We start from the raw sequence: 17725 nt of genomic DNA, 5'->3' as shown, positions 1-17725 counted from the left end.
TTGTGTGAATACCATGATACATTTTTTCAGGATTATTTTATGAAAAGAAAGTTCAAACGAACAGCGTTTATTTAAAATATAAATCTTTTGTATAATAAATGTCTTTACTGTTACTTTTGTTCAATTTAATGCATTCATGCTGAATAGAAGTATTAAATTCTTTTTTTTAAATATCATACTGACCCCAATGGTAGTGTTTGTCAAGCTGACTTTGCGTAGGCAGACTCAAAAAAATAATAATCTGCTGTGACAGGACACACAAATGGGACAACAAGTACTTATAAATGTCAAATAACCAGTTCTCAGAGCTCAGTCTTTGTCTCTTGTATGGACATCATCACAGAGTAAGATGTTGTTAGACAGTCAAACTGCTGTAATGACTCACCTGTCAGCCACAGGGGAAGCTGTTGTACGGGTTATGGCAAATAACAACAAGGCAATTATTCCAAGACAGCAGTTGTGCTGGCTAAACAATACACGTTGTTAGTTACAATAACATTCAGGTGCCTTCTTAGATTTGTTGTTTTTAGTTCACTTTTTAATATAATGAATATGTGTTTGAAAGTGAATGTAGTGACATTACATAACATGACTATGTTTAGCTTCTATAATACAGCTCAACCAATCATGTTAAAACCTGGGAACACTACAATAAGGCACTTAGCCATTATTTCAGGTAGGATTAGTCATTTGTGTTGGATTGCAAAAAGGAAAAAAGAAAAAAGTGTGGGCCCGCAAATTGAAATGGGCAAAATGTAATTGTATACAGCTCACCCACCAAACCTAAATGGTGGAATCAACCTCAACATAACAGAACAGACCGGAATTACTCCTAATATTCACATTTAGATCTCAACTCATAAATGTCATGCCTTTTATATGTTTGTATTTGTTGATTGACTTTCGGTCTCTCTGAACAAGATTCCTTAAAAATGTAAATGTTTCTGTAATAGGTGACTTTATGATTGTAGGTCCACTCCCCTTCTCTGTACATAACATCTACAAACAAACACACTTTATTTGCAGACTGTCTTCCTGCCAGATACTCTAGTCGTCTTTTTCACCCTCTTGGTTTTTCTTCCTTTTCCTGTTGTCACTCCTCATCTCATCTCAGAAATGTTTCTGATCTGCACCTCAAGGAATCCAGCCCGTCTAGTAAGACCAGGTAAGCATGGTGACAATACGTAATAACACAATGAGGCAGGAATAGCTGCTACTCACTTTTTCTTTTCCTTGTTAACTGGGTGCAGTCAGACATAAACTGTAGGTGAGCTGGATGGATGGATGTAACAGTGTTTACCTGTAATTTTGTGTTGTAGGTAATGATGCATTTTGAACTTGAATAATATGTCACATGGTGAGGAAGACAAAGCAGCTGTGTAGATTTAACTTCGGGTCAGATTGGGAGAGAATTCATCTGACATAGGCTACATCCTGTTTTAGCATTAATGTGGAAAAGCTCCCACAGCCAGGAAAACGCTGTAATATGTTGTTATTTAAAAACAGTCAATAGTTCCTTTGAATAATTGATGTAGTACTGTATAAAGCCATTCAATTTGATTCAGGCATTGTGTGCTTTGAGCGCTGACAAAGCGGAGAAAGACAAAACATGAAGAAAAAACTTGAAGAAAGACAAACATGTGCTGTAGCCGTACACAGAAATTGTTGGCATGAAAACAGCATAATCGATCCAGGCACACGACTCATGTCTTCTGAGAATTTTTTTTATTTGTTGTAAGGTTATGTCTTATTTATATTTCTATATAGCACCTTTTCCTAGAAGATAACCTCATGTGATGTTAAAGACTTGCCATACAGCGTCTGCTAAATGCCTTAAATTTAATATTAAGATTTAATTGATCACGAAATATATATGTGTGTGTGAGTGTGTGTGTGTGTGTGTGTGTGTGTGTGTGTGTGTGTGTGTGTGTGTGTGTGTGTGTGTGTGTGTGTGTGTGTGTGTGTGTGTGTGTGTGTGTGTGTAATTCATTCCATTCAATTGTCTAGTCATAAAAAACAACAGCACAAAAATGAATGCAGTACACATGCAGAAACAGTGATGAAACCCAATACCTCATGTGCATTACAATTTAGAGTGATCTGCTATCAGAGTTGACTGTTTCTAAGTTATGCTTTTCAGAAATACATATACAAATCACGCAGTTAGCTAACAATGTATTAAAGGCAGAAAAAAATGAGCTCATTATAGTAATGAATACATGTTGTTAACAAATGATTATGATATAAAGAACATTCAGCATTGGTGCAAGTTGATTCAGAGTTTGCTTCATCTGAAGTCCTTGCTGGAGTTGGAGTCATCTATTCAATGGTGTACCTCTTCAGTGCCTTATTGAGCACTATAGGACTGAATGGGACTAGCAAACCTCCTCCAGTAGGAGATCACTCCAACAGGGATCCTATTTTCCATCATGAAAGGCATGAAACATAATCCCTGTGACCTTTCACATGCAGCTTGGTCTGATCGTCTTGCTCATGGATTTCTATATAGTGGAGACCTTTGTTATATTCCAAAGATTGTTTGTCACTAAAAAAACCAATTTATCCCTGAGATGAAGATTAAATTGGGCCAGGTCTGTGTTTATGTGGGGAAAAAAGCCATAAGACATGAGATTTACAGCCTGTATGTGTTTTCCAAGGGGTGAATCTCACAAATATGGAGGGTTAATGATTACACTAGGTCATGTAGTAGACTATCTGCTTCCTAAATTAATGATTGACCTACAACTTGCGCACTTTGAAATATGTTAAGCAAACAAAATCACACAGATGAAAGATTTCATAGAGCAAAGTTTAAGGCATCTGCAGTGCAGTCTGTTTGTCTATGACATCAATTGGTGTTGGACAAAATTAGAAAAGAATAAACAAAATTAAAGGGTTAGTTCACCCATAAATGAACATTTTAGTCATGTCAGAATATGCCAACTTCCTTTCTATATAGATGAAAAACACTATTATGACAAGAGTAGTTTTCATAGTATTTATAAAACAGTAGGTGAAAAGAACCCAGATTATCTACTTCTTATGGCAGGATTCTGAAGTGAGCATATGATGAACACTTTACAATCCCATGAGGCTACAGGAGAAGAGTTGTAAATGGCAATGAACCTATGCAACTGATGCTGGTCGGTCACATGACAACATGGGCGATGTGGTGGTCTGAAATTCAGTCATACAACCCAAATTTATACTATATCAAACATACTTTTTAATGGTTGCAAAGTTGTACCTAATAGACTCATCATTTACTCACCCTCATGTTATTGCAAACCTGTATGACTTTTTACTCCTGCAAGAAACAAGAAGTAGATATTTTGAAGAATGTTGTAAATCAAACACTTCCATTATATGGACTAAAAAAGCAGACATTTCTCAAAATATGTTCCACAGAGAAAGAAAGTCAAACAGGTTTGGAACGACATGAGAGTAGTAAATAATGTCAGAATTTACATTTTTGAGTTATCTATTACTTGGTTACATGATTCGAAATAATAACACATTATTACAATTATACAATGCTTTTCCCTTTTTGTTCCCACTTGTTATGATCCAGTTGATCATTGTTATGATCCAATTGCTAAATTAAATTAAATTTAAATCCACCACTATTAGTCTATGCATAATAACAAGTCACACTACAATCAAAAGTGGTATAACCCGCCTAAGGTGTGACTCCTTCCCATGTAGAAAGAGAGAGGGCTCCACCCCAATGCCATTATCCCCACCCTATTAAAGCAGCCCGGCTACAGTTAGGTGGGAGCTGGAGACCGGTGGTGAAATGTTGCTCAACGGGTCTGATGGGAAACAAGGCTTACGTAGCCAGCTCAGATACTGAAAGACTGACATCTCTCTCTCTCTCTCTCTCTCTCTCTCTATCTCTCTCTCTCTCTCTCTCTCTCTCTCTCTCTCTCTCTCTCTCTCTCTCTCTCTCTCTCTCTGTCAGGAGGAGTCTATATGGGATGTTGTCACTCTGGAGTTGTCTGCACACTGGAGGGCTGTGTTTCTACTGACCTCTGCACATTGGAATACTGAGCCTCTTTTTTCCTCCTGATTCTCTCTCACTCACTCTATCTGTTCTCATCCGGGGGAAGGAATTCTGGCAAAGCTGTTGAAGGGAACTTTCCCCCCATTCTTCCTCTCTTTCACACACACACCACGTTTATCCTGTTTTGGTGTGTCGCCTGCAGTGGTGGGCGCAGACGCTGATAAGTGTTTGTGTGGATGTGTGACTTGGACAGTGAAAAGGAGATATGCTGCAAAATGGAATGACTGGTGCCATTCGCACCACAACCACCACAGAGCTACCAGACCTCAATGAGGTAGGAAACACTAGTGAATAGTGCTTTTAACTCGCTTACGTTTTCTTGCTCTTTTGAACTTTGTTTCCTTGTGAATGTTCGACTATAACTGATTCTCAATGAGGTGTTTATGTTTGTCTATGTTTTGTTCATTCTCAGTCCTCTCTGTCTCTCACTCTGCTCTGGACTGTGCACTAATGGCTTGTCCATATCCAGGCTAATCGTGCGCTGTTGATGTGTGCGAGGCAGCGTTGTGTTGTTCAGAGAGGGGCCTGTAATAAGAGCCACTGTCCTGGGAGGCAGGGCCCTGTCATGTTTATTTTATCAGGGCCTGGCGCTCAGCCGCTGTTGCTGCGGTCAGCTGCCATTCAGAGACATTCTTACAGCTAATCAACTGACACCCTCTCAGATGGTGCTAACCAGCGTAGAGGCCATCGAAACGCTGAGAACCACATTTTTGACTGTAGTAATTATTGATTTGAATTGAATAGACAGCCACATCTGAAGTGAATCAATCAGTGAAGCATTTCTAAGGGCAGTCATATTTTAATACAGTATTGTTATTCTACCAGTATCAGCCGCCTTTTTTCTCCTTTTGATGCGGGACATTTCTCGGATCAGATAAGCGTTATCTTTGACAGAACTTGGAAGTTTTTGTTTTGGTTTCAGTGAAATTGCCCAGCATTTAATCTTGAGATTACAATCATCAGATTGCCTGCCTAATTAAACGTTGATTGTGACTAATCATTGTTTGTTTGTTTGTCTGTCCATTTGTGTATATCTGTGACGAATGTCCACCAGAGGAGAATCAGGCGTCTCAGATTAACCCTCCGGCCCGAGGACAATCCTAAAACCCAGAATGAAACCGGCAACTCTGTAAGTATCATTTTAGCATCTTTCAGTACAGCCAGACAGTTTGGCGCTAACCATCTCTTCACGTCATAATAAAACACTTCCTCTTTTCCCTGACTTTGATATCTTCAATCTGTTTGACTAGCTCCACAAATGGCATGATTACATAAATGACTGATTTCTTCAGATCATGACACATCAGCTGGAGATATTCTAGATCTAGGGTTTATAACTCGGCGTCTGTGGTCCTATAGTGGTCACTGCAGATGTTTTCTTCCATTTGCATGACATTCTCAACTATTTTAAAATATTAATCTTTTTATATATTTATATATTTTATTGTGTGTTTTTCACATTATAACAAGGAATACAAACAAAGCAACAACAACTGTAGACAAAAATGTATGTACACTACCTTTCAAAAGTTTGTGGTCAGTAGGATTTTTAAAAGAAATGAATACTTTTATTCAACAAGGATGTATTAAATTGATCAAAAGTGACAGTAAAGACTTTTAAAAAGATTTTGATTTGAATCTTGTATCATGGTTTCAACACTGATAATAACAAGAAATGTTTCTTGAGAGTATTAGAATATAATCAGCATTTGAATGATTTCTGAAGGATCATGTGATACTGAGGACTAGAGTAATTGCTGCTGAAAATTCAGCTTTGCCATCAAACACATTTTAAAATATATAAAAAAAACAAAAAAAAACTGTTATTTTAAATGGTTTTAATATTTCACAATATTACTGTTTTACAGTACTTTTGATGAAATGCAGCCAAAAATACTTCCAAAAATATATTGAATATATATCGGATATATCTAGATGATTGACAAAAGGGGAAAACATTTTACAGAAAATAATTATTGTGTAAAGGATTTACCTTTAGGCTAAAGGGTGTGACAAATGGAATTTCAGAAAGGGGAAATTTTCAACATTGTTTTTTTTGTTAATGAATGTTGGGTCTGTGTTTCAGAGAGATAAATCAGAGACTGTGTCTTTTCTCTAGGCCCATCACTTTGTGCGTCACAGATCCATACGGCCTTGCCAGCATGATACGCACCTAAAAACACATGCAGATATGCACACAAGTGCGTGATTTCACACACACATTCCATTCTTGGAACTAGGCCTACCTGTAAAGATTTCATAGTTAAACTTCACTTTACTTACCAAGCCAATATGTTTAGAAACAAGTTAGACTTATAAATATCCTTGAGCTGCCCCCAAAGTTCAGAATCACATGAAACAAAGCTCATGAAATTGAAACACCTATTTACCAAGGGAGGTGAAGTTAATTTTGAGCTTGTTTACAGATACAGGTTAGTCTGTGTGACAAATTAATATGTGTATTTGACGGTACCTGCTATTATAAGCCTTCTACTGACAGTGGTGTACTGAGAAAGAAGTCAAGAGAGGTGTGTCTGCACGTTTTTATCTGTACCTTGGCCTGGAACTTGCACCCTGCAGCTCTTAGTCCTTGAAGTTCAACTGATATCCGCCCTGTTTGGTCTCTGATAGGAGCTGCTTTGGGAACATCAGGCACTTTCGTAGCCCAGACGCTAATGAGAAATAGAAATCCAGGAGCTCAGCCAACAAAAAACTGTTGATGGCCTTATAAGTGTCTGTCTCATGGGAAGGGCCAGTGTCAATACACAAAACCCAGGCCTGCCTGATGAGCTGCCAATGGCAAGTTAGTTTGGGAATTTGGCGATTGCGAATTTCAAGTGAGGGCAAAAGATTTCCCATTGTGTTCAATGTGATCACATCGGCCATAAACATACAATTTTGCAGATATTTTGCTAATGTGACTGCACCTTTATGCATATAAATTAGCTTTTTTTGTTAACATATTGGAGAATATTAAACTTTTATTTCGCTTTTATATTAATATTAACCAGTTATAAGTGTCTAGTAGCCTATCTTGATGATGTCAGGTTTCACATGGGGATTTTGCATTGACTTTCATTATAAAGCTTTTTAAATGTAATTCTTTGCAACATAATTGGTGACATAACTGTACAAAAGTGAAACAAGGTCAATGGAAGACAAAATGAGGAGAGGGATAGTTAAGTGTAAAGACTAACATTTCATTTAAGTGAGATATTCTATTACTGCCTTAACAAAGAACCAAGACCAGAATTCACTGCAAAATTAAGATGGGTGTGTGTGGTAATCCTATCCTCCATTGGATACTATCTACCTGTGGCCTGGATTGCCCGAGTTACAGCTGTTGGATTACAGGAAGGCTTGAAATTTGCACCGATCCAGGACCAGTATTACAATAAAAACATTTAGCTAAACAACAAAGAATGACAACAAAACTGGTCTCAGCAAAGCCGGGGTGCGAAGCTCTATTTCAACAACATCCCCTGCATGGAAACAGATATAGTGTACTGTAAAATACAGAGACTAGACTTGAGTTTACACCCTCCAGCACATCTTTCTACAACAACAGACCTCAGTGAATAGTGTTCAATTCAATCAGTAAGATTACGTGAGCAGTATAGAATATGAAACAGGGAAAACACGCTTGACAGATGCAAAGTGCTATATCAGTATATTAATATTCTGCACAGAAATATTGTCAAAAAGAGCATGAAAGTTTAATGGTACTGAACTTTATTAATGTTGTCTGCAATATTGTTAGATGCTCTTAGTAAATTATTTCTGTGAAATGTTATACTGTCTGGAGGATTGTTTATACCAGTAACTGTATTTTCTAGCATAAGTATGGCGCTTAGTGTTTTATTGTTACATTTAAATGGATAGTTCACCCGAAAATGAAAATCTGTCAATAAATTTTACTCACCCTTGTTGTATTACAAATTTATTAAATGTTTAAATTAGGTTACCTTGTGCTTTACATTGAGGCATAGATGATTAGATTCAAAGAAGATTAAGTCAAGCAACCCAGGTGTCTGACATTAACCTTTTGTCTGTATGCACCTCCTGAACAATGTCATTGTCCCAAGTTAAGCTATGATAATGTGAAGGTATGGGTGATACTGTCAGGCTGATTGGATTAGCATTTATGCATGTGAATGACACTGTTATGCTGATGAGATCAGGAAATCTCTGTAAACGAGCTGACTCATGTAGGCTACTTCATTTACATGCTTTGTTCAACCTCAATGTAAATCCCTCCCCCTAAATGTATATAAATTGCAAGGCAACGTTCCTTATTCAGACTTGACTTGGATGACTACAGCGACGCACGGCGAGTTCTCAATAAAGAGTAACTTCTGCTTGAAAGATATCCCAACGCCTCCTGGTCTCTGCTTTGACGAAGGAAAAGTTTCCAACACCCTCATGTAATTCCGAATCCATAAGACTTTCATTTGACTTTCACGCAATGAAGATGTCTTTATATTCCAATGCCTTTGTGAATTTTTTTTAAACAATTTTATTATATTTTTGAAGCATCAACGTTTTAATGGAATAGACTTTTAATAGAACAGAAATCTGCTTTGATTAAAAATATCTTAATTTGTGTTTTAAAGATGAATGAAAGTTTGGAACGACATGAGGGTGAGGAATTTATTACAATTGTAATTTTTAAGAGAACTATCCCTTTAATACCTTATGAAGTAATCATTTTATTAAAGGAATAAGGCACTCGAGGCTGCACTGTATCAGGATGGCACTGCACTGTATCATCCCCAAAAGATGAATTACTGTTAGATTTATTAGGCCTTTATTGAAATCCATAAAATGATTCCCAAACGTTGTTGCAAATAACTCATATGACTACACATAAGGCCAAAAAAGGAGGTCCTGTGTTCAACCATTTAAATTTCTCTCCCTTCTTTGAGTAACCTACCTTAAATGTACTCTCATGGGCTTGTTTTTGTGGATTATCTGTAAAATTCTATGAAGTCCAGTGCAGAAGGCCATGATAACACTGGCATCATTGTTCTATCTTATCTCCCTGACTCCCACACATCTCTCGCCGTCTGTCAGAATCAGAGGAAAACATTTATCCAGCATTCTCAACATCTGATCCTTTTTGCTAATGAAGAACTGTTCTCATGTTCGCCGTAACAGGGTTCAGTCTCTGTCAGTTAGGAGGCTGAAGCTCTGTGCTTTGTTTTGGAGAGCAGCCCTGAGGAGGTGTGGTCATGACATGAATGAGATTACAGTTCTGAGAAACTATGTCCTGAGAAGAGCAAAGTGAACTCCACACCCTGATCACAGCTGGAATTCATTAATGTTGTTTCATCTCAGTACAACGTGAAAACAGCACCATGTAAAATGGTGCAATATGGTTTCTTATAAACAGGATGACTGAGCCTTTTTAGAATTGTTGCACAAAAACATCTAGCAAGGGCAAAACCTGTGATGTCTGATAATGCCTTTTCCTCAACAATTTGTGAACGCAACATTGGTTTTCTAAATATCAACCCAAGCATCAATATGTGTCTGAAAAATTTGATAAACCTCTAAAGATACCATGTGTTACATCGCAGGGGGAGAAATTGGTCAATGGTTCCTGGAAAAAGAAAAATGGGCTCATGCAGAGAGAAAGGCCGCCTGGGAGAGAATCACCTCAACAAGAAGAAAAGGTATGACAGCTTCCGAGAACACAAACAAACCCAAATGTCTATTACTTGTGTAAAGATTAATCATATGATTATTCTAGTATGATCATCATAAGTTGTTCAAACACTTGGCGTCAGTAAGATTTTTTTATTAAATTTTTTTGGAAAAAATGTATAACCTTTTATTCAGCAAGGGCACATTAATTTGTGTTAAATATTAAATAACATATTACACGTTTGCCACAAAAAAATATTAAACAGCACAACTGTTTATTAGAATGATTTCTGACGGATCATGTGACACTGAAGACTGGAGTAATGATGCTGAAAATTCAGCGATGCATCAGGAATAAATTACATTTTAAAATATATTAAAATATAAAACATTTTAAATTGTAGTGATATTTTACAATATTTCAGTTTTTACTGTATTTTCGATCAAATAAATGCAGCCTTGGTGAGCATATTTGTCTTTTAAAAACAATTTACCGTTTTACCGACCCAAACTTTTTGAACATTAGAAGACCCTGTATTTTCCACTGGATCCATTATATAACTGTGCTTTCAAACACAATAGACTACATATGTTTTCTATTATGTTTGAAAGTCTTTGTACCACCTGGTAATATTATTTGAGTTATTTTATCAATGATATTGATGGAGTTTAAAAGACAGGTGCTGGTTTCCCAAAAGATATTTGTGTTTGGTGTGTTACTGTTTGCGAAGCAAGCATGAGCTGTACCGTATCTGTACAATTTGGCTTCAGGGCATTCTTTGCACAGTAAAATGCTTGTTCACTTTCTTAAACATCACAAAAGAGCTTTCTTAAGGCATGCAAAACATGAAATATGACTCCTTTAGACACTAAATCTAAGAGACATAAACGACCCAGTGTGAAAAGTTCCCAGGACCTAGAATCCTGCAGCAGGATCAAAATGAATTGCAGGGCCATTGATCGCTTTCACTTTGCCCTTGAGCGAGAGCTTCTCACCTGTAGTTTGCCCAGGGGGAATGCTATTATGGCATTTTCCTTTCCCCTTGGCACTGTCATGAAAGAAATATTTTCTCACTAGATAATGTTAACACAACAGCATTCCAAGTTTCAAGTTCCTTTTCATATTGCTGGTGAAACTAGCAGATAGAAAAAGGACTTGGGTTTTTAATTCTTTCGGACTGGGATGCAGAAATACGACACCCTTGCTTATGACTATTGTGACTGTCTGCATCCCAACCTCTCATTGTGAAAACTCAGCAGCAATGATAAAATATCACAAATATACACCCATAACACCAAAAGTCTTGCTCAGCTGTGACATTGGTCTTCACGCCTGTAAACACAACAGTGGCACTCTCTCCTTTTAAACACATCCACAAGCTGAAACCTGACCCCTGTGGTCCTGTTCCCCCAGCAGCCTGTGACCAATGGCATCAGTAGGGAACAGCTCGCTCAGCACGGGCCCAGGGTTTACGGTGTGGTGCACAGCACAGGCTCCAACCACCAACCGGAAGTGATGGCACGAGACTGGTCTGCCAGTCACCTGAGGGATGAGATGAGGTACATCAGAGAGGTGAGCGCAGAGACTTTTCTTTTGGTACCTAGCTAACTGTAAGGTTAACTCGTTATTAGCAGATACTTGATATTCTTCAGGAATGTACATCCAAGCAGATAATGTATTTCTTCTGTCCTCAAAGGTACGTGACTCTTTGGAAAAAGTACGAGAGCGGATGTATGGCCAGTTTGGAGGGATGCAACAATCAGTGCAAAAATTATCTCAGGAATTAAAGGTGAGCAAAATGCTGCATGGTATTAAGGTTATAATATATAATGTACCAGTAAAATAAACCCTGATCACCCTGTAATAATGTTATGATGACAGGCTGACTGCACATTATTACACAGCTACTCGGCAAATAAATGAATATTTGTGGGCATTATACATTATTATTAATAATTAAAAATATATATCATTTTTTAAAATGTGTCCTTTTCAATGTACAAAACATTCGGCCTAGCAATAAGACAAACACTGCAACAATATTACATTATTATTAATACTGACGCCCTCCCAGGTTTGTTTTACTATCGGTAAAGGTTGGAATTAATTCGATTAGACTCTTTGCACAGACTTTTACCCCAATTTGCTGTCTGGATGAGTGGATGCTGGCTGTCGGAAATCAGGGTCAGTCTTCCAGTTGTCAGATTTGACAGAAAATTGCATAGTGTGTGATGGGCACAAGATTTTTTTTGCGATTTTAGAATGCATATTATTTTTATTTTTTCATGTGTCTCCTAGCAACAAAGTGCACGTTTCTGCATGAGTTTGTTTTCAGACTGACTTGAAAAGTCTGGTAGTGTGTGACCCTTGGTCATTAAAGGGATAGTTCACCCTCAAGTTGTTCCAAACCTGTATACATTTCTTTCTTCTGTTAAACACAAAAGAAGATATTTTAAGGAAAGTTGGTAATCGAACAGTTGATGGGCCCCATTGACTTCCATAGTATTTTTTTTTTTCCTACTATGGAAGTCAATGGGTGTCTGGTTACCAACATTATTAAAAATATCTTCTTTTGTGTTCAGCAGAAGAAATGAACTCATACAGGTTTGGAAAAACATCAGAGTGTGTAAATGTTGACAGAATTTTCATTTTTGGGTGAACTATATTTCATTTACCCAATGTCACGATTGACCAATCCGTATTCCAGAGAGCTGTGTAATAATACTCCAGATTATTTACTACCTCAATGCCTTACTGACTGTGTCAGACTTCTAACAAGTCTGTACGACAAGTTCTCAATGTGCTGACTGTGTTTGTACTAGGCGGCCAACTCTCATAAGCGTTTCCTAGAGTCGGAGGTGAGGACGAGAAGTGCAGCTATGGACAGCTTTGACCAGATGAACAGCTCCCTCTTAACAGCAAACATTGATCTGCAGGTACACAATCAATACAGTCATTGCCATTTGACAAAGGTCTGTTCAGTGAAAGCTCTAGACGTTGTTTTTGTAGTCAACCTGCTTAGACTGGTCAACATTTAAATGTCACATTAGAAAAAAAATAACTTTACTGCCAGCATAAACGCATGCTTTCAGAAACTACCTTTGCATTCATCCATATGATGTGATGTTGATCATGTCTGTTTTTAGAAATCATTGCTGGAAAGCTGTCATAACCGTGTGGGGAACAGGGATGAGATGAGATCTCTGCGCAGCTCGTTGGAGAAGACAGAGGAGAAACTCAAGGAAACAGAGAGACAACTAGCAGCAGCACAGGCTGAAAACCACTCTCTCAAACATCAGGTGCTTGCAAGCACACACAAACCGCTATTATACAATGCTATTATTATCGAGCAGACCCTCCATGGTATGAACATCCTTATACCATGGACTTTGCCTCTTTTTTGTTAGTGAAACATTACATCGATCATTGAGAACACCTAGGCTAGTATGCAAATTTGGGCCCAATTTACAACAGGAATATTTATGAGATATGTTGACATGAGAAGCGGTCCCGCAGTGTGCTATATCTAAAACTCTTCAAAATATTATACAGGTTTTTCATTTTTCTAATTATAACATATACCGTTTTTAAACTTTATATTAATTGAGAGACTTCTGTACATGGATTAATACACTGTGAAAAAAAATCCACGTATTTCAACTCATTTGCTGCCTTAAATTTGTGCATAATCAACTTGATTGTACAAATCATTTAAACTTAAATGATATTAAACTGACTTGAAAATCTTAATTGAATCTTATATAATTTATAAAGAAAGTTGTAAATGATTAAAATATTTTGTTGAGTTAATGTAAAAACATAAGTTGCCATGACTTCCTGATCATACTGTATCATTTTTACAGTAGTTAAAACTCTTAGACATACACTTTTACTGTATTTAAAACCCTTAGACATACACTGTTACATACAGTGAGGTCTTTGTATTATCCATTGTACTTGGATGTTTTCATTTTCTGCATAATGTATTTGTTATAATTATAAGTGATTGTCAAAAAGTAAAATTGTACTGTATTGTATGCAGTATTTAGGTTCAAAATAAACATATAGTTAAAAGAATAAAAGTTAAAAATGTTGTCCATTTTGCTTTAATGGCTCAACAAATGTTTGTAAAACCTGATGATAATGTTCTACAGCATGATTTGAGGTTATCCAAAGAGTATCTCTTGTGCTTCATTGGAAACAAGAACATCTGATATTTTTTAAATGCTTAATGTCACTTTTTTACATGTTAATATCCATGCTATTTGACAACTGAATTGCTTTTTGTGTGTGTGTGTAGGTGGAGACTTCTCAGGAGGCGAAGACTCAAGCATTGAAAGAGTTGAGTGCTAAGCTACAGAGGGAATATGAGGAGCAGCTGCAGGAACAGCAGAGGACGCACAGAGAGGAGATAGAGGCTTTGCAGGTACAGATATGACCAAACAAACAGACTCTCACAATGCCTTACTGTCCAACTACTTCAGCAAGAACTGCACTGCATGGTAATGCGACAAAGGCGTTAGTTTATATGTGTGTGACTTTTTAAAAACTTTGTTATATCTTGACTCATTGTTAAAGATTACTTTTGTATTATACTTTACAAGCAGGGCATGATGATTCCAATCTCATAACAGGAAACATCTGTAGATATTCACCAGGGAGGAGAGAAAAATGTCCATTTGTTTTTCTAAGTAAGGGTGCCACCTAGTGTTGATAGTTAAGATTTCAGAGCGGGTGACGGTAACTGACTGATGAACAGAGGCAAATAAAGTGACTGTCGTTCTGAGTGTTTACCTGTTTGTCCACAGGCACAGCTTGATGACTACATGAGGAAACTTGAGGAGGCTGAGAGGAATGCTCAGATAGCTGAGGCAAAGATCGCTGAAAGGGACCAAAGAATTACTGAGGTGGAAAGGCTACTAAACTGTATGGCTCAGGTAAATAATATCAGTTTGCTCAGTCTTTCCCTGTTACCCCTGAAGAAAACTATTTATAAAACACTTCTCTCTCTCTTTAACAGGAGAAGGGTGACCTGATAAAAAGACTTGTTGAATGTGAACAACGCCTACGTGGTTTGGACCAAATTGACCACGTAGACAAAGCTGCGGCCAAACAGTAAGACATCTAATGTATTCCTATAATGAGTTTGCAGCTGCTGAGTCCAGTGATGTCATGTTTTCTTCATTCAAGATGGTTTCAGATAACCAGATACCATTACTATAATAATAATAATAATATTTCAAGTAGGCCTGGGACAATAATACATTCATTTCAGCAATTAATATTTGCTTTTTAATGCATTCAAATAATGAAAGCAATTAATGCAGCATAGATTACTGACAGAGATGCTGTATAAAAAGCACAGCTAAATATGACATTTATTATAATGGGTTTATGTGACTATTATTTATGGTTTACTTAAATTAAAAGTTGTTATAATATTTGTAATGTTCTGAAATAGTTAATAAGCGATAAATAAAAAACATTCTGATAATTTGCAGTTTAGGCCTGGCCTTCAATTGTACTGTTATTAAGTTATTATGTGGCTATAATTACTTAGTTTATCTCCAGAAATAAAAAATTAAAAAACTATTTAATTAATAAGTATTGGTATCGCTGACACTTGCTTTCATTCATAGTAGATAGTAAAAAGATGACATGAACAAATATTTTATCAATACTGTCTTTTTTGTTTCTACATTAATTTGGAGATTCCGTGTGAAAATATATTAATGATTACAAATTTGTATGTTACTTTTATGTTAAATATGTTGATTGAAATTAAATATAGAAACCTGTGCGATTAATTAGTTATTTTTTATTTAGTCTAAAAATGTCTTAATTTTGCCCTCTCAGAGAAAATAATAAATGCCACCAAAGATTCTGATGGTATAATTTTATTTCAATATTTTATTGCATGTATTATATCTCTCATAAGCCGCATGTTTCCTCCCAGGTCCGAGCAGCTGAAAGGGGAAGCCGCAGAACTGCGAGAGAGAATAAAGCACCTCAATGACATGGTGTTCTCTCAACAGAGGAAGGTCAAGGCCATGATAGAGGAGGTAAGGATTTACAGAGACTGTTTCTTCTGGTAATAAAGAGTATTCCATGAACACAAAATAAACCAAAACCAAAAATCATGACACCATTATTGTTTTAATTATAAAACAAACAAACAAACAATTCTGCAGGTTGAAACCTTGAGAGCAAAAGTTGCACAGAAGGATATGTTCATCGCTGAGCTACTGGACAGGATTGCCATTGTGGAGTGTGAGGTAAGAGCAACGTTTTTATGTAGCAAAATGTGATTTTTGCCTGTCCCTCGTCTTTACAATCTGGAAAGCACAGATTGGTTGGAATATGCATGCTGAATGTGATTATTCCAGAATACTTCGCTATTCTATCAGCTGGACTCTTTGAGTCTCTTTGGTTGTTATTCAAATTTCTCATACAGTACATCTTATTTGAATCTGTCTTTGTCCAGTGTCATCTTTATATATCTGTGAAATCAATTCTCCACTCTGATCTGACTCTGTCCTTTGCTTTGCTTCCTAGAATAATGAGTTAGAAGACAAGTTGAAGTATTTTATGTCTGTACAGAGAGCATCTGAGACTAAAGTAGTCACCAGGGATGTTGGAGTTGGCTGTGACCTGCCCGTTAGGTAATGAGCGCAAGATCACCTTGCCATAAGAAATGTAAAACTGCTTTCGAGGCCATGGCTTTACACGCATGCTCTCCCTGTTCTCATAGATCTGAGGAGCCGCTGTATGTCGCTCCTTTCCAACCCAGTCCTGTCTCACCGACCCCAAGATCCTCTAGCAGACTGAGCAATAGTCTACTTAAATACACCCCTGGCCAGTACAGCACAATGCTGCGGTCCAGTGTAGTACATACACAAGAAACAACGAGCAGTACCACACAAACTGCAACTCTATCTTCAAGTTCTGTTCAGACAAGCAATGAAGACGGGAAGGCCGAATCTCCGCCGGCCTCAGAACTGTCCTCTGCCACCAGCCCTCAAGCGAGAACCAGCCCGTCACAGATCTACACTCCTTTTATGAAACTGATGGAGATTAGCGCGAAGAGGAACATTGATTGAATGAAGTTCTACTCAAATGGCAGTGGCCGAAGCTGATGGAACATGAAGTATTTTTGTTTTGTCACTGCTCGTGTAACATTGCAGTATATGTAAATAACCTTTTGATCTGTGAATAACTTATTTTAGTAGTATACTGATGCACTCTATTTTGCTTTGTTTACAAAAAAAGTGATTTTATGTGAAAGCCCTCTATATTTTACAATTATCTATTTATATTTTCATTTTTCTGAGTGTATAACCCATATATTATTTTGTTATATAGAAAAAACTCAATAATAGGCTCTATTTATGAGGGGTTTTTCAGGAAAGAAAGTATGGTATCAGCTGTGATCAAAGCTCAAAACTTGAGTTCTAATAGATGTTTTTCACTTCAGTGTGCATTAACCTGTTTAATGGTTCCATTTATTTGTACAAAGAGAGTTGTTGACATCAGTGGCCTCGTACTCTATTGCACTTTGCACCTGGAGTTGCTTGATGCACACACTCCAGCTTATTCACCTGATTTTTACAGTTCAGCGAAATTTATTCAGAAGGCCAGTTTAAAGAAAAGGTGTTGGTTAGACCCCATCGTTCTAGACCAGAGTGCATCACCCAGACAGAGCGAAGATTGCTGAGAGGAATCAGGGCTCTGTGGATTGTTCACAGCGTTAATGTGTTCATGCACTTTTCTGAAGACTTGCTTCAGTTGCCAAAATCTCATTATGATTTATGATGACTGCAAATTAAGGTTTATAAAGTGCTTTTGAGTATTAACCTGTCATACAAAACGCTAAAATATATTTGGTATTAAATATTTTTCACTGACTGAGCACTATATTTACACAGAACTGGGTATATTGTTCAATAAATAAAATGTCCAAACCTCCCACTCACTGGACTTTTTTTTTTTTATTAATGGTTATAGGCCTACTGATC

At 37.1% G+C, this 17725-nt stretch overlaps 1 protein-coding gene across 3 annotated transcripts; it reads left to right on the top strand.

The window, feature by feature from the left end:
• Positions 1-1060: 1060 nt before the first annotated feature.
• On the top strand, positions 1061-17678 carry myzap (myocardial zonula adherens protein). 3 transcript variants are annotated; one of them, XM_082161369.1, is made up of 15 exons: positions 1061-1165; positions 3962-4337; positions 5118-5192; positions 9643-9738; positions 11124-11282; positions 11407-11499; positions 12533-12646; positions 12857-13009; positions 14011-14136; positions 14519-14647; positions 14731-14825; positions 15667-15772; positions 15902-15985; positions 16266-16372; positions 16462-17678. In XM_082161369.1, the coding sequence occupies exons 2-15, from the start codon at positions 4269-4271 to the stop codon at positions 16808-16810; spliced, it is 1755 nt and encodes a 584-aa protein (XP_082017495.1). In that variant the 5' UTR covers positions 1061-1165; positions 3962-4268; the 3' UTR covers positions 16811-17678. The 3 variants fall into 3 exon arrangements, with proteins under 3 accessions (XP_082017495.1, XP_082017496.1, XP_082017497.1); XM_082161370.1 differs by lacking the exon at positions 1061-1165 and having other exon boundaries at positions 3786-4337; positions 11127-11282; XM_082161371.1 differs by lacking the exon at positions 1061-1165 and having other exon boundaries at positions 3788-4337; positions 16311-16372.
• The last annotated feature ends 47 nt before the right edge of the window (positions 17679-17725 follow it).

This window comes from Leuciscus leuciscus (genome assembly GCF_965113295.1).
Source record: "Leuciscus leuciscus genome assembly, chromosome: 2".
NCBI lineage: Eukaryota > Metazoa > Chordata > Actinopteri > Cypriniformes > Leuciscidae > Leuciscus > Leuciscus leuciscus.
Note: the sequence above shows the minus strand (reverse complement) of the source record. Positions and strands in the feature narration are given on the sequence as shown.

Excerpts from the sequence above, each read along its gene's own strand:
- myzap (XM_082161369.1), top strand. The coding sequence starts at position 4,269 with ATGCTGCAAAATGGAATGACTGGTGCCATTCGCACCACAACCACCACA. Across the intron at positions 11,500-12,532 it reads AATTATCTCAGGAATTAAAG|GCGGCCAACTCTCATAAGCG; the intron begins GTGAGCAAAATG and ends TGTTTGTACTAG. Across the intron at positions 15,773-15,901 it reads TCAAGGCCATGATAGAGGAG|GTTGAAACCTTGAGAGCAAA; the intron begins GTAAGGATTTAC and ends ACAATTCTGCAG.